This window comes from Accipiter gentilis, chromosome 14 (genome assembly GCF_929443795.1).
Source record: "Accipiter gentilis chromosome 14, bAccGen1.1, whole genome shotgun sequence".
Classification (NCBI taxonomy): Eukaryota; Metazoa; Chordata; class Aves; order Accipitriformes; family Accipitridae; genus Astur; species Astur gentilis.
The window spans coordinates 14,605,758-14,623,689 of record NC_064893.1 but is presented as its reverse complement, the minus strand read 5'-3'; the positions used below and the strand labels follow the sequence as shown (position 1 = coordinate 14,623,689).

Here is a 17,932-nt window from a genome sequence, read left to right as displayed (position 1 = left end):
AAACCTGGGCTCTCAAATCCAGAGTTTTAATGTCATTTCAATACTTTTCACCTTCTGTTTCTTGTATTTATTGTAAGTTTCACATTTGGCTACCTTATCTTTCATGGCAATGTTCGTGCCTAGGCTAGGCTGCCTGTCTCAGGCTCTGTTCTTACACTTATCAATAAACAAAAGGGCACTGCGGTTTATGCTCAGCATTTTCTGACTCCATGCCATGTGCTGTTATAATAAGATGTCCTCTGGAAAAATTCCCTTCATATCCAGCACCACAACAGTCAGTTCATCTGCACCGAGGTAACTAAGTTTTTCTCCCAGCTTATCTATTCAGACTCTCTCAGCCCTTGCAAAGCTGTGTCATTAGATGTCGCCTGTCTGTAAAACAAGGAAACTGAAAGGTGAAAATCAAAGTCTCTTCTCTTCCTACAGGTCCTTCCTGGACTATTTATTGCATACAAACCTGAGCTTTGGATGTTGTTTACCTGTCAATTTGGCCATTCAGTTCAACACCAAAAAAAATACAGAAAGTGTATGAATTATCAGTTTGCAGCCTGAATGACTTCTGTCATTCTGTCAGTCTGTCAATACAGCAGGTTATGCTACTTTAATTAAATCTGCTTTGTGGTTTTTTTTTCCATTTTCAATGAAGGTTTTCACTTAGGAAGCAATTTTTAACAACACTGCAAGTGTGCACTGCAGTCTACAAGCTTGCTGTCCCAAAATTACTGTTCTTTTACCCAGCCACTCAAAGGATCACTAATGATCCAGTCACTAGTAAGGTATAAAATATATCACTATTTCCCATCCATGGACCTGCTTAGATTGATGTACTTTCGAAATGCTGTAAAGGCTTTCTCTAGCTGTATCAACATGACTTGGTTGAGCAGTTTGTCCCCTATATGCACCCGTGAAAGATGATTCACAGATACATCTGGATATCCCCACACAGGAGCTTGGAGGGTTTTGGACTCTCCAAACTTTCTTTCATGATTGTGTGCTCATAGGAAAATTTGGATGTGCTATATCCATCTCCATCGAGTTCTCTTCCAGCCTAAAGGATCCAGGCAGCTTAATTTGCTTCATTTGCCAAACTATTTGACACGATATCATAAAAATGTGACGCGCTGGAGAGCTACCAAGAGATTGAAGTTTATTTCCTACTCAACTGCGGGTTAATGCTTCTGTGCCTATGGCAGCAGTTGCTTATAATGAGCTGTACACACACAAAACTCAACAGTTTCCAGATAAAGTTTTCCCCTGATGCAGCCTGCAGTACAATTTTGGTGAAACAAAAATGGCATCTTTGTCGTCAGAGGGAGTTAAGGGATTCATCCTGATGGCAATAATTGCTGACTTCAGTGTCTGGGACTGCTGAAGTGTATTTTGGGAAGCTCCCCTCCTCTCTTTTCCACTGTGTGGAGCAGTGGGGAGCTATAATGTTTTTCACAGGACCACTGCCCTTGTTTCCCATTGACCCAATTCACAGCCCTCAATAGGATTAAATGGCATGATAAGAAAAAAGCTTTTCATTCTGAAGTTGTAAAACCAACCCTCTCCCCGCTTTAAGAAGCCCCCTCAGGAAGATGAATATATCAGCCCCAACTGGAACAGATGTCAAAACTCAAAACAGCTCTTTCTTCATAAAGTTTATAAGTATTTTTAAAGGAGGTGGAGGAGGCTTACTATATGCAACAAGATAACGTTAAAATGCACAGCTTCTCAGGAGTTGAAAGGATGCTTTTCCTACAAACTCTCTCTTCTCTTTATCTTATCTGCATGGAAAGTAAACAGAAAGTCCCCATTACCTCTCGATATCAGTGAGTCTGGAAGAGTCCCGGAATCCTTTAGCAAAAGGGTTGCTGTCAATTTTCAACTTGGTTATCTGGAAACACAGAAGGAGCAATGCAACATGAATATAGTGTTAAGGTATTGCAGCATACAAAGTGTTAACCAATCCATCCTCCTGACTTCACTGCTAATTTTATCCATGCTCCTTGTCTGCGTGCATGCTACTCTTGAGATGCTGCAAAGCTGGCGAGACAAACCAGGGTGTAGTACACATATGGCAATACAAAGACTGAAGGGCACAGTGGGCTCAGCCTTCATGTCACCCAAAGCAGGAGGAACCCACCCACGTACAGCATTACTGCTTCCAAATACTTTAACGGCATGAATCAGGTTGTCTTTTCCACGAGCAATGCACAGCACCCTGCTAACATCTGAGCCTCGTAAGTAGAGCTGCACATCACCTAATACGAGCCCAAACTAGGAGCCACTGCCTGCAGGCCTGAAGAGTGCTTCAGTTCAGCCCCACTTTTTTTTTTTTTTTAATGGGGTGCAAATGTTCTCAGACAGACCTACCAGCCATCACATAGGGGCAGTTTAACTGTTTTTCCATGGAAAGAGGCTGAGGAAGAGAAGGAGGAAGGAAAAATATGGGGAGAACTCAGATTTAAAGTGACAGAGCCTGGGTAAAAGGAGTAACCCCATTAAAGCCATCACAGTCCTGGAAAACCAGAGATCTTGGAACAAAAACTCTCCTCCCTTCTTCAAATGCAGCTACAAACCTGCCCAGTGCCTCCTGTCAGCCTTTCCATTCTGCCAGAGTAACCTGCTGATCAGGAGTCCCTCTGCCCCAATGCATCAGGTCTCCCCTTAACTTTGCAGTGAAACTTTTCAGGCATAGGTGGTAGCTTCCACTGTGTTTTTTTGGGAGCAGGAAGAAAATACACCGTTGCCCTTGTGAAATTTTCTAGCTGTCCAACCAAATGAGATTTGGTGAATAAAACCTGAGACATCATTGTAACATTCAGATTTTCCAGACATACTTCTTCCAAGGATTAAAAATAAAACTGTAAGTGGGAGTAAGAGCTTGACAAGGGACAACACAGGACCCGTCCTGCAAGACAGTGAATGCCACCAACTCTAGCTGAAGCCCATGAAAATCAACAGCTCTCAGCGTTTCATACTGAGCAGCTACGTCAGCCTGGCTTTCCTCAAAAAAAGCCTGTATTGAAGAGGCCTCCATCTCATTTGTAATAGCTGGCCCTCGAGACTCAGAAAGAAAAAGGATCTTTTCCAAATCCTCAAACAATCAAATGCTCTCATCAAACAAAGATATTTCAAAATGGGGTGGCTTCTCCTCCAAAATTAAAAGAGGACAACTGAACACAACTTTTCATTCTGAGAAAGAGGTCTTCTGGGAGGAAAACACAAGAGAGGGAGGGACAGGCTTACAAAGACAAAACCTGAGTATTTAATACTGGTTTGCAGTATATGAACAATGTGCTGAGCGGCTGCTCCTGTCACTGCCACCCACCTGCTTTGCCCCTCTTGAGAAACTCGCTGCACCCTGGGGCTGCTGCCTTCCTTGCCCAGCATTTTGGGTCCATACAGGGAAGGGGGAGACCTCTCTGGGGAAGGTCCTTGCTCTGAGGCACTACGTAGGAGGTGCTGCAACTCACTGGTTGTTCCTGTGGGCTAGTCAAACAGCATGGGACCTCAAGTGCTGGCTGAGGGTTTGAGGCTGTCCCCTCACACAGGTAGAACTGGTGGAAACTAGCCTGAACGCTAGCCTTGTCACAGGACCTTGCAACAGCTCAGCAAGGTAGTTACAGTCTCATTCTACTCGCAAGGTATCTGTAAGTCCTTGACTCAACAGCGGTGTTAGAAAGAGTGGCAGGTTAGTGCCTTATGTACAGTGAGCATTTTTATGGCAGCGTTCTACCTTGAAAAAAGACAAGCTCTAACGAGTTCCATTGACTTAGATCACCAACACACCGAGCCAACTGCACTGCAGAATAATAAGGATGTCTATTCATCTCTTGAGCATATTTTCACCAATCAAACTTCCATTTTCCTAATATTAAAGATTTGGTATGACATCACAAGAGAAACTTTTTTTATCCACCAAAGCCAGATGAGACTCACAATCATTTATGGCCATATTTTTCCTGAGAGACTGTCTTACAAACAATCAGAGAACATCTGCTAGAAAGCATCTTAAAATGAAACCTGACCTACAATTCAACTCTGTGGCAGTGGTCTGACTGTTTGAATAAATGCATGCCCTTTAAATCTTAAATTATGAGATAGTTTGTTGAAAGTGTAATGTATTTAGCTTTTATCTAATAACCTCCAGAAATGTAATCAATCCCTCCTTAAAACAGTTCCGAAAGAAATGGCAAAAATGAAAAAAGGCTCCATTTTCATTAGTCATAAATAAAATGACAGCATCAACCTCTAGGGGTTCCGGAGATGTTCCATTGAGAAATTTTCCAGGACTCAATGTATGTGCTTTGGGAAGGTTAGTTTAGAAACATCTCTGGTGTAAATATCATCAGTAAACACAAATCCCTCTTACAGAAATAAATTCCAGGTTTAGCTGGTTTTGTGCCTGTTACTATTTTGCTGGTTTCCACAGAAAGTTACATGGAAAAATCTAACCACCTGTCCGAACGTTATATTCTTGAGAGTGCCAGGTACTGAATGTATTTTCTACAGCATTCAGAGATACAAATCTGAGTTTCAAATCCATACATTCTGATATTAAAGCCCCAAAGTGGGATGTGGGGTCTGTCGTAAGGACTGGCATAATACTACCAGTATTATCTTCACAGCTTCCTTGGACGCCTATGCAGTAGTTTCATTTTATTCACAGCATTTAGATAGTTACTTTTGCTTCATATTAACAAATGCAGACTTCTTTAAATAATCCAGCAGGTACATTAACTCTGTGATGCTGCCTGCCCACATGTTTGGACAGTACTTGTATTTTTCTTAACTTGGGGGAATTAGAGAGGGAAAGGGGTATTTTTTTGAAGCACCATAGTCATTAAGCCCTTAAAGCACACTCTGAATTGCACTGAAGCCAACAACGTATTTCCACTGACTTAAATAGCAAAGCTCTATCCACTGTCAAGCAGAGCCTCTGCTCTCTGATTGTTTATATGCTTCCTAAAATTACTCATTAGCAATCCATTGTTATGATTTCCTCCATTTTGTATATATTATTCACTGGCATGCAAATTGAAATTCGAACATCTGGATGTAATCTGGGCAGCCTCTGAAAAGCATATCTCTGAGTGATTTCCCTTACGTTTGAGCCTTACAACTTAATTAGTCAACTTTTTAAGCCCATGAAATCATCATGTGCAAACCAGAGTATCTCTCAGCTAACAGCTTGTGGAGTGAAAGATCACGGCAAGAACGAACAGCTCCTTAATGAGCTATAATTAGAAAAGCACTGAACGACAATATGCAAACAGCTTCGTATAGACAGAAGGGAAGACAAATGAAAGCCTCTTTCATGCCACCTTTACTCCCATGCATAATCCTTATGGCTCTTTGAAGTTAGTAGTACTATCCATATACACAAGAATTACTCCTGAATATGGATTAGATTGGGCATGGTCACTACAGACACTGGCATGGAAAGGTAGGTTATATCAGAAAGTTTCCTAGTTTAGATTGAGGAAAAGAAAGTTTTCAGCAGGGTGGCATTTAGTTCAATCCATGGAAATTAGCAACTGTACTCACCAGTTGATTCTGGTAGGCAGTTACAGCAGTAAAAACTGTCTCTGGAAAGATAAATGTCCTGAACTCTTCTGATTTCAGATTTAGCAAAGAAGCTGTGTGATCCTTCTTCTTAATAATGTGGACCCTTGGCTGGTACTTGTGCATGGAGTTCAAAATGATCTGCAAGAAAGAGTGACAAGGCACCGTCCTGAGAGAGAGGTTAACAGGACCCTCGAAGGCTATAAAACCGTAGCGGGGAGGGGGGAGAAGACCTAATTAACAGTGCAGGGGAGACACCTGAGAGCTAACTAGCCAGGGGCTGATTTTCAGAGCAAACTCTCCAGCTCCTTCAGGCAGTTCCAGACAATGAAGGTGGAAAAGCAGGCATCCCAGGAGCTAGTTTCCTCTCCCTCCTACACAACTGTTGAGCACATGCTTTTTGAAGCATAAATACCTGTTCCTGCAGGTGAGGTGTTTTACATAAAAATTTGTTATTACTAGCATGTGCCCCAGTTTGCAGGTGTCAGCTGCAAATGTAAATATGTAACACTTGAAAGCTCATGACCAAGAATCCACACTTGCAAAAATGTACAGGTGCAGAATGAAAACAGACAGGAACCCCTCAAAAAAACCAGAAAAAAATAAAACCCAAGCAAAAAACCACCACCACTGGCATCACAAACCAGCTGACCAAAACCGAAACTCTCCAGATCTTTCTACTGTGGCAAACCTTTAAAGCAAACTACTTTGTAGACGCTCTTCACCACCGACTACCGAAAATTAGGGCAAGGAGGGAAACCAGTACAGAACCCCCAGATAACCAGGATTTGCTATTTTATCCTCCTTAATAATTGTTTGCAAGCTCCCCAAACAATTCTAAACCTAATGTACCAAATAACCAATTTCAACGTTCACTGGAGTCAAACCAAGAGTCCCATTCACTTCGGTTACCGCTGGCTGGAGGCTTGTTTGGCTGTCTCTAACCACAGTATTACAATATAAGAATTAAATACAGAGCTCGGCTTGCACCAGTCCTTGTTTTGGATATAATCACAGTCACAAGATGAAATTGGCAATGGTGTGGGTGGTTCTATTTTGCAGGGGCCATAACGACGTTACAGTCAGCTCTGTACATCTGGAATAGCTAATGTGCATTCCTCAGGAAGCGTTAACTTCAGCTGAAACACAGCAGAAGTGGTGCAGTGTTTCATGCTAACTCAGTCAATGAGAAAGGTTGCACGTCGCATTGGAGTGGAGAGCTTAGAGACAGCTTTGTCATGGCTAAAATTTCCATCAGCGTTTTCCTCGCTGCTCCTTCAGGTCCAAACATTGCTAAGACTCGCACTGTGACTTTGTGGGGGGCACACAGCAACAAGAAGTTCATTACAGTGATGGGGAACCATCGTCCTGAAAATGTTGCATGTCTGCTTTTACTAGCTCATGTCCTTTCTCAAATCACTTCACCATTTTATGTGCGCACACACACAACGGCCATTGACCTTGCCTTTAACATCCTTAGCACTTTTCCCTCTCTTTGTAAAATTTTGTCCTACCATCCTAGTCACTCGGGCTGCTCTAAGCAGCTGGAGAAGACATTTTAAAGGACAGCGTGCAGATGGTGATGAGCTTACTGAAGGGTTGGCCCACAGAGCTCAGCGCTTCCCATTGCCTTTCATGGCCGCGATATCCACACCAAGGCATTACACCTGAGCAGCAGCCAAGCGGGAGGAGGAAAAAGCCGTGACACAGCAGCTCCCACACATGCCCTTTGCTTTCACTCCTCTATGAATGCAAATTGTAACAAAGAAACTCAATTTCTCAAACAAGACCGCATAATCCTTTATGAAAGTTTCCTGAAACCAAAAGTGCACATGGATGACATCCCCTGCCACGATGCTCTACCCTACGCATTCCCACCAGAGGCAAGTCGGGCCATTCGGCTACAAAACAAGTACCGAATGTAGTCAGGAGGTCACAAAAGACCCAAGGCCAAGGTTAAGGCCACTATTTCCTTTTTGTGTGGGTGTGTGTATGTAGTGCTCTATCTGCATCCCTGCACAGGCTGCCAACGTTGCAGTACTGGCTGATACCAAAGTCTGCAGGATACTGCACAAAGGTACCCCTTAATATCCATGCAACTTCTTACATTAGGACCATTGAAACAGCCTAAAGGAGTTACATACACAGGGTGCATCTCCCGAAGTAGCCCCTGAGAGTGGTCTCAGAGTCCAAGCAGCGCCCTACCTGCACGGTTCAGCTACCAGAAAATCCCTGATGCCAGCTCTGCGATAGTCGTGCTGGTGTGCCCCAAGGGAAACATCAGGTGCACATATACTTACAGTAGCCCCCTGGCACATGCTTACCGGCAGTACAGCGTGGTCACAGGCCCCCAGCCATCCTTCGTGCTGACAGCCTGCAGCAGGGGAGATGACCAGGATCCGTCTTTATGGGATCCTGTTTGCTGTAAGGTCAGGCAGGTTTGTAGGCATCTGGCTCCCACTGGCTACAGACTGGTCACCAGAGGCAATCTGGATGCCAGCTGCAAAACCCTTGAGGTGGCTTTGAATTCAGGAACTATGCTGTGAATGCGGCTTCCATATTCACCGAAGAAGAGTGTTACCAGGCAAAGTTTGCTTTCTAAAAGCAGGGAGGTTCCTAACTTCTGCCAGGTTGACTTTAAATAAACCCCCTGGGCATAACTCCTTGTGGCTGTTCTAAAACCCCTGCTTTCACAGTTACTTGTTGGCCACATTCACACCTTTGTGTTTGCTTTTGCAAACTTTCATGTGTTTGAGTTTTGCTGTCATAAATGCCAGAAAAGCAATTACGATAATGTATACAGTCATGGTTCACCTCACCATAAACCAGAAATTACGCCACCCCAACTAAATGCAACCGAAAGTCCTAAAAGAAGCAGTCTGTGTGAAATCTGGAAAAAAAATCACGTTCATAAATGTTCCATGACCAGAAAAATGGGAATTACTTGCTCAGCTGTAAAAATCCAGAGACGGGAGCCATTTCCTTCCTCTGGTAAGGAGATCTGAAAGTGTTTCCATGGAGCAAGCCGTATGTCATGCACACAGAGATAAGACTTCTGCCTGATGCTGGGGGAGAATATGTACATAGCTATGGGGTTATGCATGCTATTGAAGATACACAAGCAGAGATGCTTGCCAACTCCAAAAGTCTCGGAATAAGAGAAAACAAACAAATGCTAGCACAAACAAATGCCTCTCTTCTCTTCAGATTCCTTTTCAGGAAATGAACCACCCTACAAATAAAATACCACAATTACCTTAACAACCAAAACTGTCTTCTGGAGGATGGAGAAAGCAAGCAACTAGAACAAACTGGAATCAGGTTGGATCCAGCTTCTCTACCTATAACTAGTACTTAAAGGCATCTTTCAGATCATTAAAACTTCCTTGGGAACCAACATGCCTTATCAAACACAATTGAGATTTTAGCAGGTCAATTAAAAACTTTTTTTTTTTTCAGTGAGGAAGGGCTCTTTCAAACTGAAGGGAGAGGTTGCAGGAAGCATTTTGATTCTCCCCTTCTCTTAGTACACAAGAGCTCAGAAATGCTGTTGACCATGGCACAGTGAGTCCTCCTTAAAGGCTCCAGAGAATGAGTTTCTTTCTTAATTATACTGAGCACCCAATGATGGTATTTACATAGCTTCAATAAGGCAGCACATAAAACCTGACACCCTAATTTGGAACATAAAACCCCACAAAATATTAAAAAAGGGAGTGCTCCGCGAAGGCGTAAACACCTACCATGCAAATCTCAACATGGGATCAAGCCTTCGGGGCTTATTCTTAACTGAACATGCAAAACTTTCTATCGACTTCGGCTGTCCAAAGCCTTCACGTACAGAATGGGATCCACCTCTGCTGCTTCATGGAAAGTTAACTGGGAGGCTGTATCCCAAATGCTACAGATCATTTTCTCCCACTGCTTGTATTTGAGACAATTACGTCTTCTTGCTCTGTCACATGTCTCTGTTCCCGACAGCTTCTCAGACCTACTTCATTTTTATACTCGTCTGGGCTTCTGGGAACTGCACCGCTCCTAACTAGTTTGCAATATACTGCTGCGAGCCCTTTATTAGAGGCACACATGGCCCCTGTTATGATGAAAAATGCTTCTTTTTAAATGCTCACATATACTGCTCTATCATCACTCAGTGATAGAGCCCACAAATCTTCAGCTTTGCCCTTCTACACATTATGAAATAAAAGAGAGAAGGAAAAAAAAAGAAGACATTCTCCGCTAGTCAGGAGAGGAACAACGGTGGGAACCAGATTCAAGAAAAATATACCCACAGACAGATCTTTACAAAGAACAACACAGAGGCATCTATCTGGGTTTTCTTTCGTTTTCTGGTTTTTTAAACTACTTTTGTTGTTGTTTCTGGGATGTATTTTGAATGACCACGGCTGTGGTTCAATTCTTAGGTCTTGAAATGAGTAAAAATTCTCTTGCGGATGAGAAGCATTTGCAGAGAACACAGGTCAGACAAACGGCCACTGTCTCACACAGTCCGAACAGGCAATAAATGCCACACTAGGGGAGGGATTTCTGACACCGTGTATGCCACAATTGTTCAGCTTTACAGGTTAGTTACGCCTACGTGTGCTTCAGCGTTCAAAATCACTCTTCTCTTCCTGACACCTCATTTACTAACACTGCCTTTACACTCACTCTTCTTAACTGCCCCGTTCTCAGCCAACAACCCTTTCAGATCCATCCCCTTGCTCCTTCATCCTTCCCCTGGAGAATCACCGAGCCCAGAGACAATGCTTTTAGCTCTTCCTTTGCAATCCGGAGGCACTACCAAGCCTTTCCTGCACTTTACGGCCACTTTTGGGGGAGGGCGCAGGACAGACAACACTTTTTCTTACCACCTGCCATTAGACAGTCAGGTCGCCAAAGGGGTTGCCCCCTCTGATGGAGCATAGTGGGAGCTATGGCCAGCAGCTCCGCATCCTATTTACCAGCTTCCAGCCGCAGGGCTTGTGACAACAAACTGGTACTGATTAGGGCGGGGACCTGTTTCCTTTAGAGGCCCAAGCCCACCCTGTGGCACCTTAACTGGCAGATAGCCTACAGTTATTTCAAGGGCAGCTGAAGCACACTTATTTTTTATAATTCAACAGCCGTTGTTTTGGTGTCGCACCAGTATTTTCTGCTGACTCTGTGCCCATGCTGCATTGAGTCTGGGAGTAAAAGAGCCCCTGTTGAAGGACCCAACCCCACGAGGTTGCCTGTAATGAGAGGGAGCTTCCAAGCACACATGGAAAAGCATGTGAGCTTGCTAAACAGTGCACGTGGCAGAGCGTACACTGCCATCTCACAGCAAAATGTGGGCAGCATGAGAAAAAGCTCCCCTCCTTCCCTTCCCTCCCATACTTTGATGCTCCACTCCACTCTGAACTTCTCTCCCCAATGGATGTGCTGCCTCTGATGGCCATAGGAGCATAATTTGAACGCTTGCGTTGACCTGGGCTCTACCTTATGAAAAGTGAAAAAAACTCATTTCTGAAGTCACTCATTTCTTGTCAGCAGAGATTAGAACCCAACACGTTAAAGCTTCACATAGCATCTTCCTCCACTGCGGTACGAAGGGCCAGCCAAGAAAGGTGTAAAACGTGGGGTCCATGGCAGACTTTCCCCATCGCAGCCTCTCTCCCGCAAGCTTAGCCCTATGGCACAAGCGAGCGATTCCTTTACCCTTTCCCACCAGGAGAGCTACTCACGTGGCCGTGCTGATCCAGCTCGTTGTTGGTGAGTTTGACTTTTTCGAAGGACACCATCTGCTTCAGCAGTTGCTCTCCCGTGAACGGGGAGTCAGGGTGCACGTACAACCTAAAGAAGACACGGAAAAGGCCTGCTCATAAAAAAATCTCACCTCTCGGCTTGCACATGGGCACCACATCCGTACGCAATTAAAATGCCCGTAATACCTTGCTTTTGGGGTATGCGGTGGTTTCAGGGGCATGGATTTCCTGAGAGCTTAGGGTAACACAGATCTGCTACTCAAACAATACACAAGCTCCCCCAAAGTAATGAACACCTGAAATACGACCATTAATGAAAGACAGTAAAGCAGATGACTTGAGTTGTTTAATTCACTGGGACGTAATGAAGAATCCTGTGTCAGAGTGCTAGATTGCTCTCTAACCATACCTATTATTTTATCTAGTTATCTAAAATGGAGACTTAACTAACATTCACTGTTGTGTCTTTTCCCAAATGAAAAATTGATCATGTCTTTGCCCCCAGCTGTACTAACAAGCACTTAAAATAACAATGACTACAGCTCCGAGAGAAAAAACATGGTGTCATTAGAGAGATAATGGGGGAATGTAGATAAAAATGCATTTTTCTTTATATGTAACATTAAGCCGTGATAATGATTTTAACCTGCACTCAATCACACATTAGCTACGGTGACGTCTGTTTATAAGAGGTTGAAGGCTGCAGTCCAGCACAGTGGTCTGACGTGAAAAATTAATTGCAGCTCTGTAATTAACAACCCACCACTTGGGAAATTAAGCAGAAGAAAAGGAAGCACAAAAGACATGTAGATACAATGATATATACATTATGACTAGACTAATTACAAGCGCCAGGCTATTTAAAAACAGTGATTTTATAGGAATAATGTATTGCTGAAAATTATTTAACTAACTCAAACGTTCTTTTGTGATAGTGAATTAAGAGCTGAACTAGACCTTCAGCCAGTGAAAACCAGACCTGTTCTGCTTTTGCCAGTGTTGGTTATCACTTGCTGAGGGCCTGGCTCTCATTTTGGGTGGTGTCTTTGGCCACACGGATGGATTTCTTCCATTAGGTGGGTGGGGCAGCGCTGAGATGCTGGGTTACAAAGATAAACATTCGTTGTTGTTGTTGTTGAGCTCCGGTTTTGGTTAGGCAAGAGGAGAATGGAAAAACCACTGAATGATGGGGCGTAACACTTTGCTAGACTATGCTGATCCCTAATCAAGGAATGCCTGTACTAGAGACTCCCGGGAGCACGGCTCTGTTGCTCAAAGAGGAAGGAGATTTGATCCTGCACTCTCCAGTTTTGCCAGCATAATCCCCAAGACACAGTGAAACTAAAGTTTTACCAGCACAGCTTGCTTCAGATGTCGAGGATGTTTTCCTTACATTGATCCAAAGCACAGCTTGGCTGGTATAGCTATGTCCACGGGAGGGATGCTGAGCCAGGGTTCCTGTCACAATAAAATACTCCTAGCATACAAGCATCCTCACTGCTATCGACTCTGCTGATTGCACTGCAAGGCTCATGAAAAATTATGATGCATCTGAAAACGCAAGACCTGGAATCCTGTTATGTCAAAAGAATTTTACTTCTCATGAAAATTAACTTTGCCTTCCTATAAAAAGCTGTGAAAATCTCAATCTTTAGAGCCCTGAATTAGAGAAGGCAAAACAAAGAGTCCTAAACATGTCCTGCAAGCTTTCAGCTAGCCTTGTGATATATTTTTTTTTGAGCCCCGCTCCTAATTTTGAATGTCTGGATAGCTAATAACATTTACTGTGATCACAGAGTGTCAGGCTGAGCAAGGTTTGGCTAATTGGGACCAAAAAGCTGAACTATTTCAAATGTGTGCTGGGGAATGAGTAAAGATCTTCATGTGTCTAAAAGCTGAGCACAATCATTTTACACCATAGGTGGTTAATGCTTGGCACGGCTCTCAAACTGCGAAGTGCTGGATGTCAGCGGAGTGTTAACGGGAAAGTCACTGAAGGGTGGGCACCTGAATATTGGTTACATAAATGTATTAACAGACCCTGCTTTTCTTTACTGATTTGCTACGCGCTGTCGATCCCACTGCAACACGTGGTCCCACCTGGTGAACTACAGTTATCCACACACTCCTCCTATGGCCTGAGCTTGTACACCTCAGAGAAGAAGGTTGAAAACTAGACATATCGCCCTCTGAAGCAGAAGTCGTCAAGAAGATTGCGAGCAAATGGGTTAGAGAAATAAACGTGCACATTCCGGCGCAGCACACAAGGCTCCCCCAGCAGTTTGCCAGGGGCTCTGCTGCCCATGGCTGGCCAGACACCAGGAGCTGCTCGCTTCAATTCACAAAGGCTTTAGGAGCCATATTTGGATGTGAATTTCCTCCACAGTATATAGTGTTTCATGATATATGTGAGGTTTGGGTACTGCTTCCTTCTGGCATATTTTGGAATGTGACACCGCTCTCCTTCTATTTAGTTTAACAGTTGGTCTGGTCCTACAAGCCCTGTGCATGCTGCTTTTTATTACCTTAATGTCTTGAATAATTTGCAAAATATACCTTTTAAATGTTTCCTACCTAGAGTTCTCTGTAAGCACGTAAAGACTAACTTCATTAAACAATTGATTGTAGCCAAATGCAGTAAAAAAACCCAAAATAAATAAATAAAAAAAGAGACGGACTTCTGAACGAAAGAAAGCAGGTGAAAAGGGAAGAAGAGCAAATAAAGGTACATGCTGAAACTTATTAAACTGGTGTTTCACACAGTCTTAGCAATCTGGAAGAACAAACATAAAATATCCCATAGGAATTCTCTCTCCAGATAGCACTTTAGAAGATTTACAAAAGACTCTCTGAAAAGTATTTTTATTTAAGTGTTTGTTGCAACATAAACTTGTCTTAAACATTGACAGTAGGAAGACAGGTATAAAACTGGTTTTTATAGAAAGTTCCCTGAAGGGCTAATTTTTCAAACAGAATCACAGAATACTTATTTATTTTGGAAAAAAAAAAAAAAAAAAAAAAAAAAAAAAAAAAAAAAAAGCTGTCCTATAGTTGAAAGTTATTTTTATAATGGAAAGAGCAAAACATTTAACGGGTTCGATCCTGCAAAGTCTTACTCCCATGCACAAGATGACTCCCGAGTAATTCCCCTGATGCCGTTGTGCCTATGCAGATGCAGGCAGTGATGTGCGTGGGGAGTCAGCGCCTTGGTACCAGCGTCCAGATGCTAGGTGCACATATGCCCCTCGCTGACATTCCTCAAGTAAGGAGCACTAAAATGGTGTGTTTGGAGGACAAGAAATTGTAACCTCATTAAGGGCTCCTGTTACTGGAGCAGGATCAAACCCGTTTCAAGACGGGAGGGGTACTACTTTTAATCTGTTTGAGCAAGACTGAGGTGTCCCACCTCAAAAGACGCATTAATGCTTCAGAAAAAGCAATAGTAATGCAAATGTCAGCACGCTGAACCTCTTGACATCCTTTTTCTCACCAAACAGGAGCATAAAAAGGAGAAAGTGCATAAATGTATTTGTAAGTCCCCTTCATACAAAGAAAAAGTAATCTGTGCCTGTGCTATGATCAATGGTCTTTTGGCTAAGCGTCCTGAAAACAAAACATGAAAGGTATACATTTACACACAGGGGCAAAACATCCTGAAAACATCCCAAAAATGAAACAGCACAGATATACATTTGTGCAGAGGGGCACTGATCTGATGGGGACCTTAAAGAGCTACCACAGTGTGATGATAATAAACTCCAAGAATGTTTGGCCCCAACTCTAAAACACTCAGTAGGGTGGTTGCTAATTATTTCAAGGATCAATCTCTTGCCTTATATTCTTGTATTTCTTCATTGAACTAGTCTATGCCAGTGTGAATTAGCAATCTGTTTAAAGGTATTCCAAAAGGCACCTGAACAGAAAAATAAGAAGGGGAGAACCCTGTCTTAAAACTATTTCTCTCCTTCCCTTATTTCTTCTTTTGAAGCTGACTCCTTTGGAGCAGGATCCACGTTTTTTCTTTGGGTTTTGATCAGTGCCCATTACAATACGTCAAATGAAGCCCTCAGACGTTAACCACCACATTGCAAGAAGGGGGTTTTGGCCATGAAAACAAAGCCGACATAACTCCTAGGTTGCTGTCTTTAATCACAGCTTCTCTGCATGCACTTTTTGTTTGTTTACTTCCCTCAGCCGCCTTCCAGAGATCAGCAGTCAGCAAGCTTTCAGTGGAACTGTTTATATGAGGAAAGCGTGCAGGATTCGGTCCCTATACTCACACACACACAAAAATGTGCTTCCATTTCTTGCATTTCACTTCTAACTTCTGTCCCTGTAATAAGCAAGTTCTTAACCCCGGGCTGAGCCACCTGGAGCGGGTCTGTGTGCCTGCGCGGAGCCCTCCACGAAAAGTTTCTTTGAAGCCAGAGAGGCATTCGTGTTATTTCCATATCTCTGGCTCTGACTCAGCAAAGTCGTTCGACATGTGCTTCAGTCTTAACTGGACTTGGGGACGTAAGTATGTACTGAAGTGCCGGGCTGAATACACTGAAGTGTGGGTCTCTGCTGAAGTGCCCTCCTACCATACAGCCTAGTGCTGCAGACTCAGTTTCCCAATGCTGCAAGGAGTCTGTCATTAATTACATTAACGGAATGATTTTAGAAATTAGTTTTCTACAGCATTTTGTTTCTTTATTGAAAGACGGCGGGGGGGGGGGGGGGGGGGGGGATGACGACAGATTTAGATTTACTTGATTTTTTCCTAATGTCTCGGAAAATGTCATGATTTCTTAACAGAAAAAAAATAAATCTCTGTGCTGTAGAACTGATCCATACTTTGCCTGCTGTCTAAGAGGTGACTAAAAGCAAGGATAAAATTATCCGTTAGCAAATGCTGGATATGTTATCAAGAAATAATATCAGTTCAAGCATAAACAACGCTGAATTGTAATGTAGTATTTCTACTTGGACTTGGCTGGTGGTGCTTGGATTGCTTTAAATTATGAAGTCAAATGCTGGGGGTGGGGGGCAAACCCAAAAGAAAAATCAATACTTTTTTTTTTTTCTTTTTAAGCTTTCTTATCTGAATTGAGGCAAACTACATTTAACATACATACATATATATATATATATATATGTATAAAAGGGCATTTAGCCAAATCCTGCATGCTTGGAACGCTCAGTATAAATCAAGCCTCAAGCAGAGGTTTGAGGCCCGATTCTGCATCACAGAAATTAATCAGAGTTTTGCAAACAACTTTGTTGAGCATGGATGCAAAGTCTCAGAACACTGTTTGCAAACAGTATGGAGAGATTAATAGCAGGTATTTCTTGAAGGAAAAAAAAAAAAAAAAAAAAAGTAAAGTAAGTAAAAGAAAGACCAGCAGTAAAATCTACATACCTTGCAGGGAGTGGAGGGTCAGCTTTTCCAGCCACTAACCAGGAAGACCTGTGGTAGGCATATCTATATCTTTTATTGTCCACAGGAACTATATCCATTAACACAATGTACTTGGCTTCAGGATCCACTCCGGAGAAGGAAACCCTGATCGTAGGAAACATTCTCCTGAAATAAAGGCAAATCGGAAAATAAATACATGGATGGAGAACAGAAATAAGAGAGCTTCTGAAGAGCTCCTAAAAGTAAGAATTGAATTTAAACTACCCGAAAAAAAAAATAAAAATTAAAGCATCTATTGGTTCTGCTTGAGCATGACAGAAGTTAAATCCTGTCTATCTCTCTCATAAGGACAGAAATTGCAGCTTGAATTCAGAACGATTTTTTGGAAGAAAAAAAAAAAAGAAAAATGGTAAAAGTGAAAGAGTAAAGGAGAAATGTGCTTTTTTGGCTGTTAGTTAAAAGGACACTACGATTTCAGAAAATAGTCGTACCTAAGGTACATAAATCCTTAGAAATGTGGAATTTTTTAATGGGAGGCATACAAGCGTTAGGGAAACATTGCAGAAGTGATTTCTGTTAATATTCTCACATATTTTAGATGCATGTTCTTTTAAGCCTGCTCAGGATATTTCTGAGGGAATTTTCAAACGTAAACTTTCCTTTCTTCACTTAAATTTTGATAAAACACAACTTTAAAATGTAAGGTTTTGCCGTAGACCAGAAATAACTAACTTTAAACAGTTTAAAATTTTGAACTCCGGATTGTAGATTTTATACGTACTTTTTAAAATATTTTTTATGGCACTTGCTGGTAGAGCTCGTTAATAATAATAATAATAATAAAAAAAATAGGCAGGGAACTACATAAATAACAAGTAACTTTGGGGATTACAAAACCCGACAAGACACTGAGCTCCTCCGGACTGCCCAAACCCCAAAAGCCTTACTGAAGAAATGACATGGTGTGAGGTGACAAGAAAGCCTGGGATTCTTTTGCACATTTCTGCAACCGAGAGAGAAGAAAACCAAACCGAACCGAGCCCTGACGGACTGATTTCCCCACGACCGCCCTATTTCCCTCTGTCTGTACCCACCCAGCCCCGCAAAAATCACCGCACCGCACAAAGCAGCTGTTAGCCACGGACCAAATTATTAGGGAAACTATATTTCTACCCAGTTGCTGGGACAGCCCCCTCCCCGCCTCCGGGTTGATTTGAGCCGGCCGCTTCTC

General features: G+C 42.7%; 1 protein-coding gene across 1 annotated transcript in view; it reads right to left on the bottom strand.

Moving 5' to 3' along the window:
* The window catches only part of TBX20 (T-box transcription factor 20), a 40,463-nt gene that overhangs the window by 19,597 nt on the left and 2,934 nt on the right, over positions 1–17,932 (bottom strand). Inside the window, exons 3-6 of the mRNA XM_049816314.1 lie at positions 16,702–16,866; positions 11,280–11,388; positions 5,536–5,694; positions 1,803–1,879 (exon numbers count right to left, since the gene is read on the bottom strand). Coding sequence (XP_049672271.1) covers positions 1,803–1,879; positions 5,536–5,694; positions 11,280–11,388; positions 16,702–16,866 — 510 coding nt within the window. The remainder of the gene's footprint in view (positions 1–1,802; positions 1,880–5,535; positions 5,695–11,279; positions 11,389–16,701; positions 16,867–17,932) is intronic.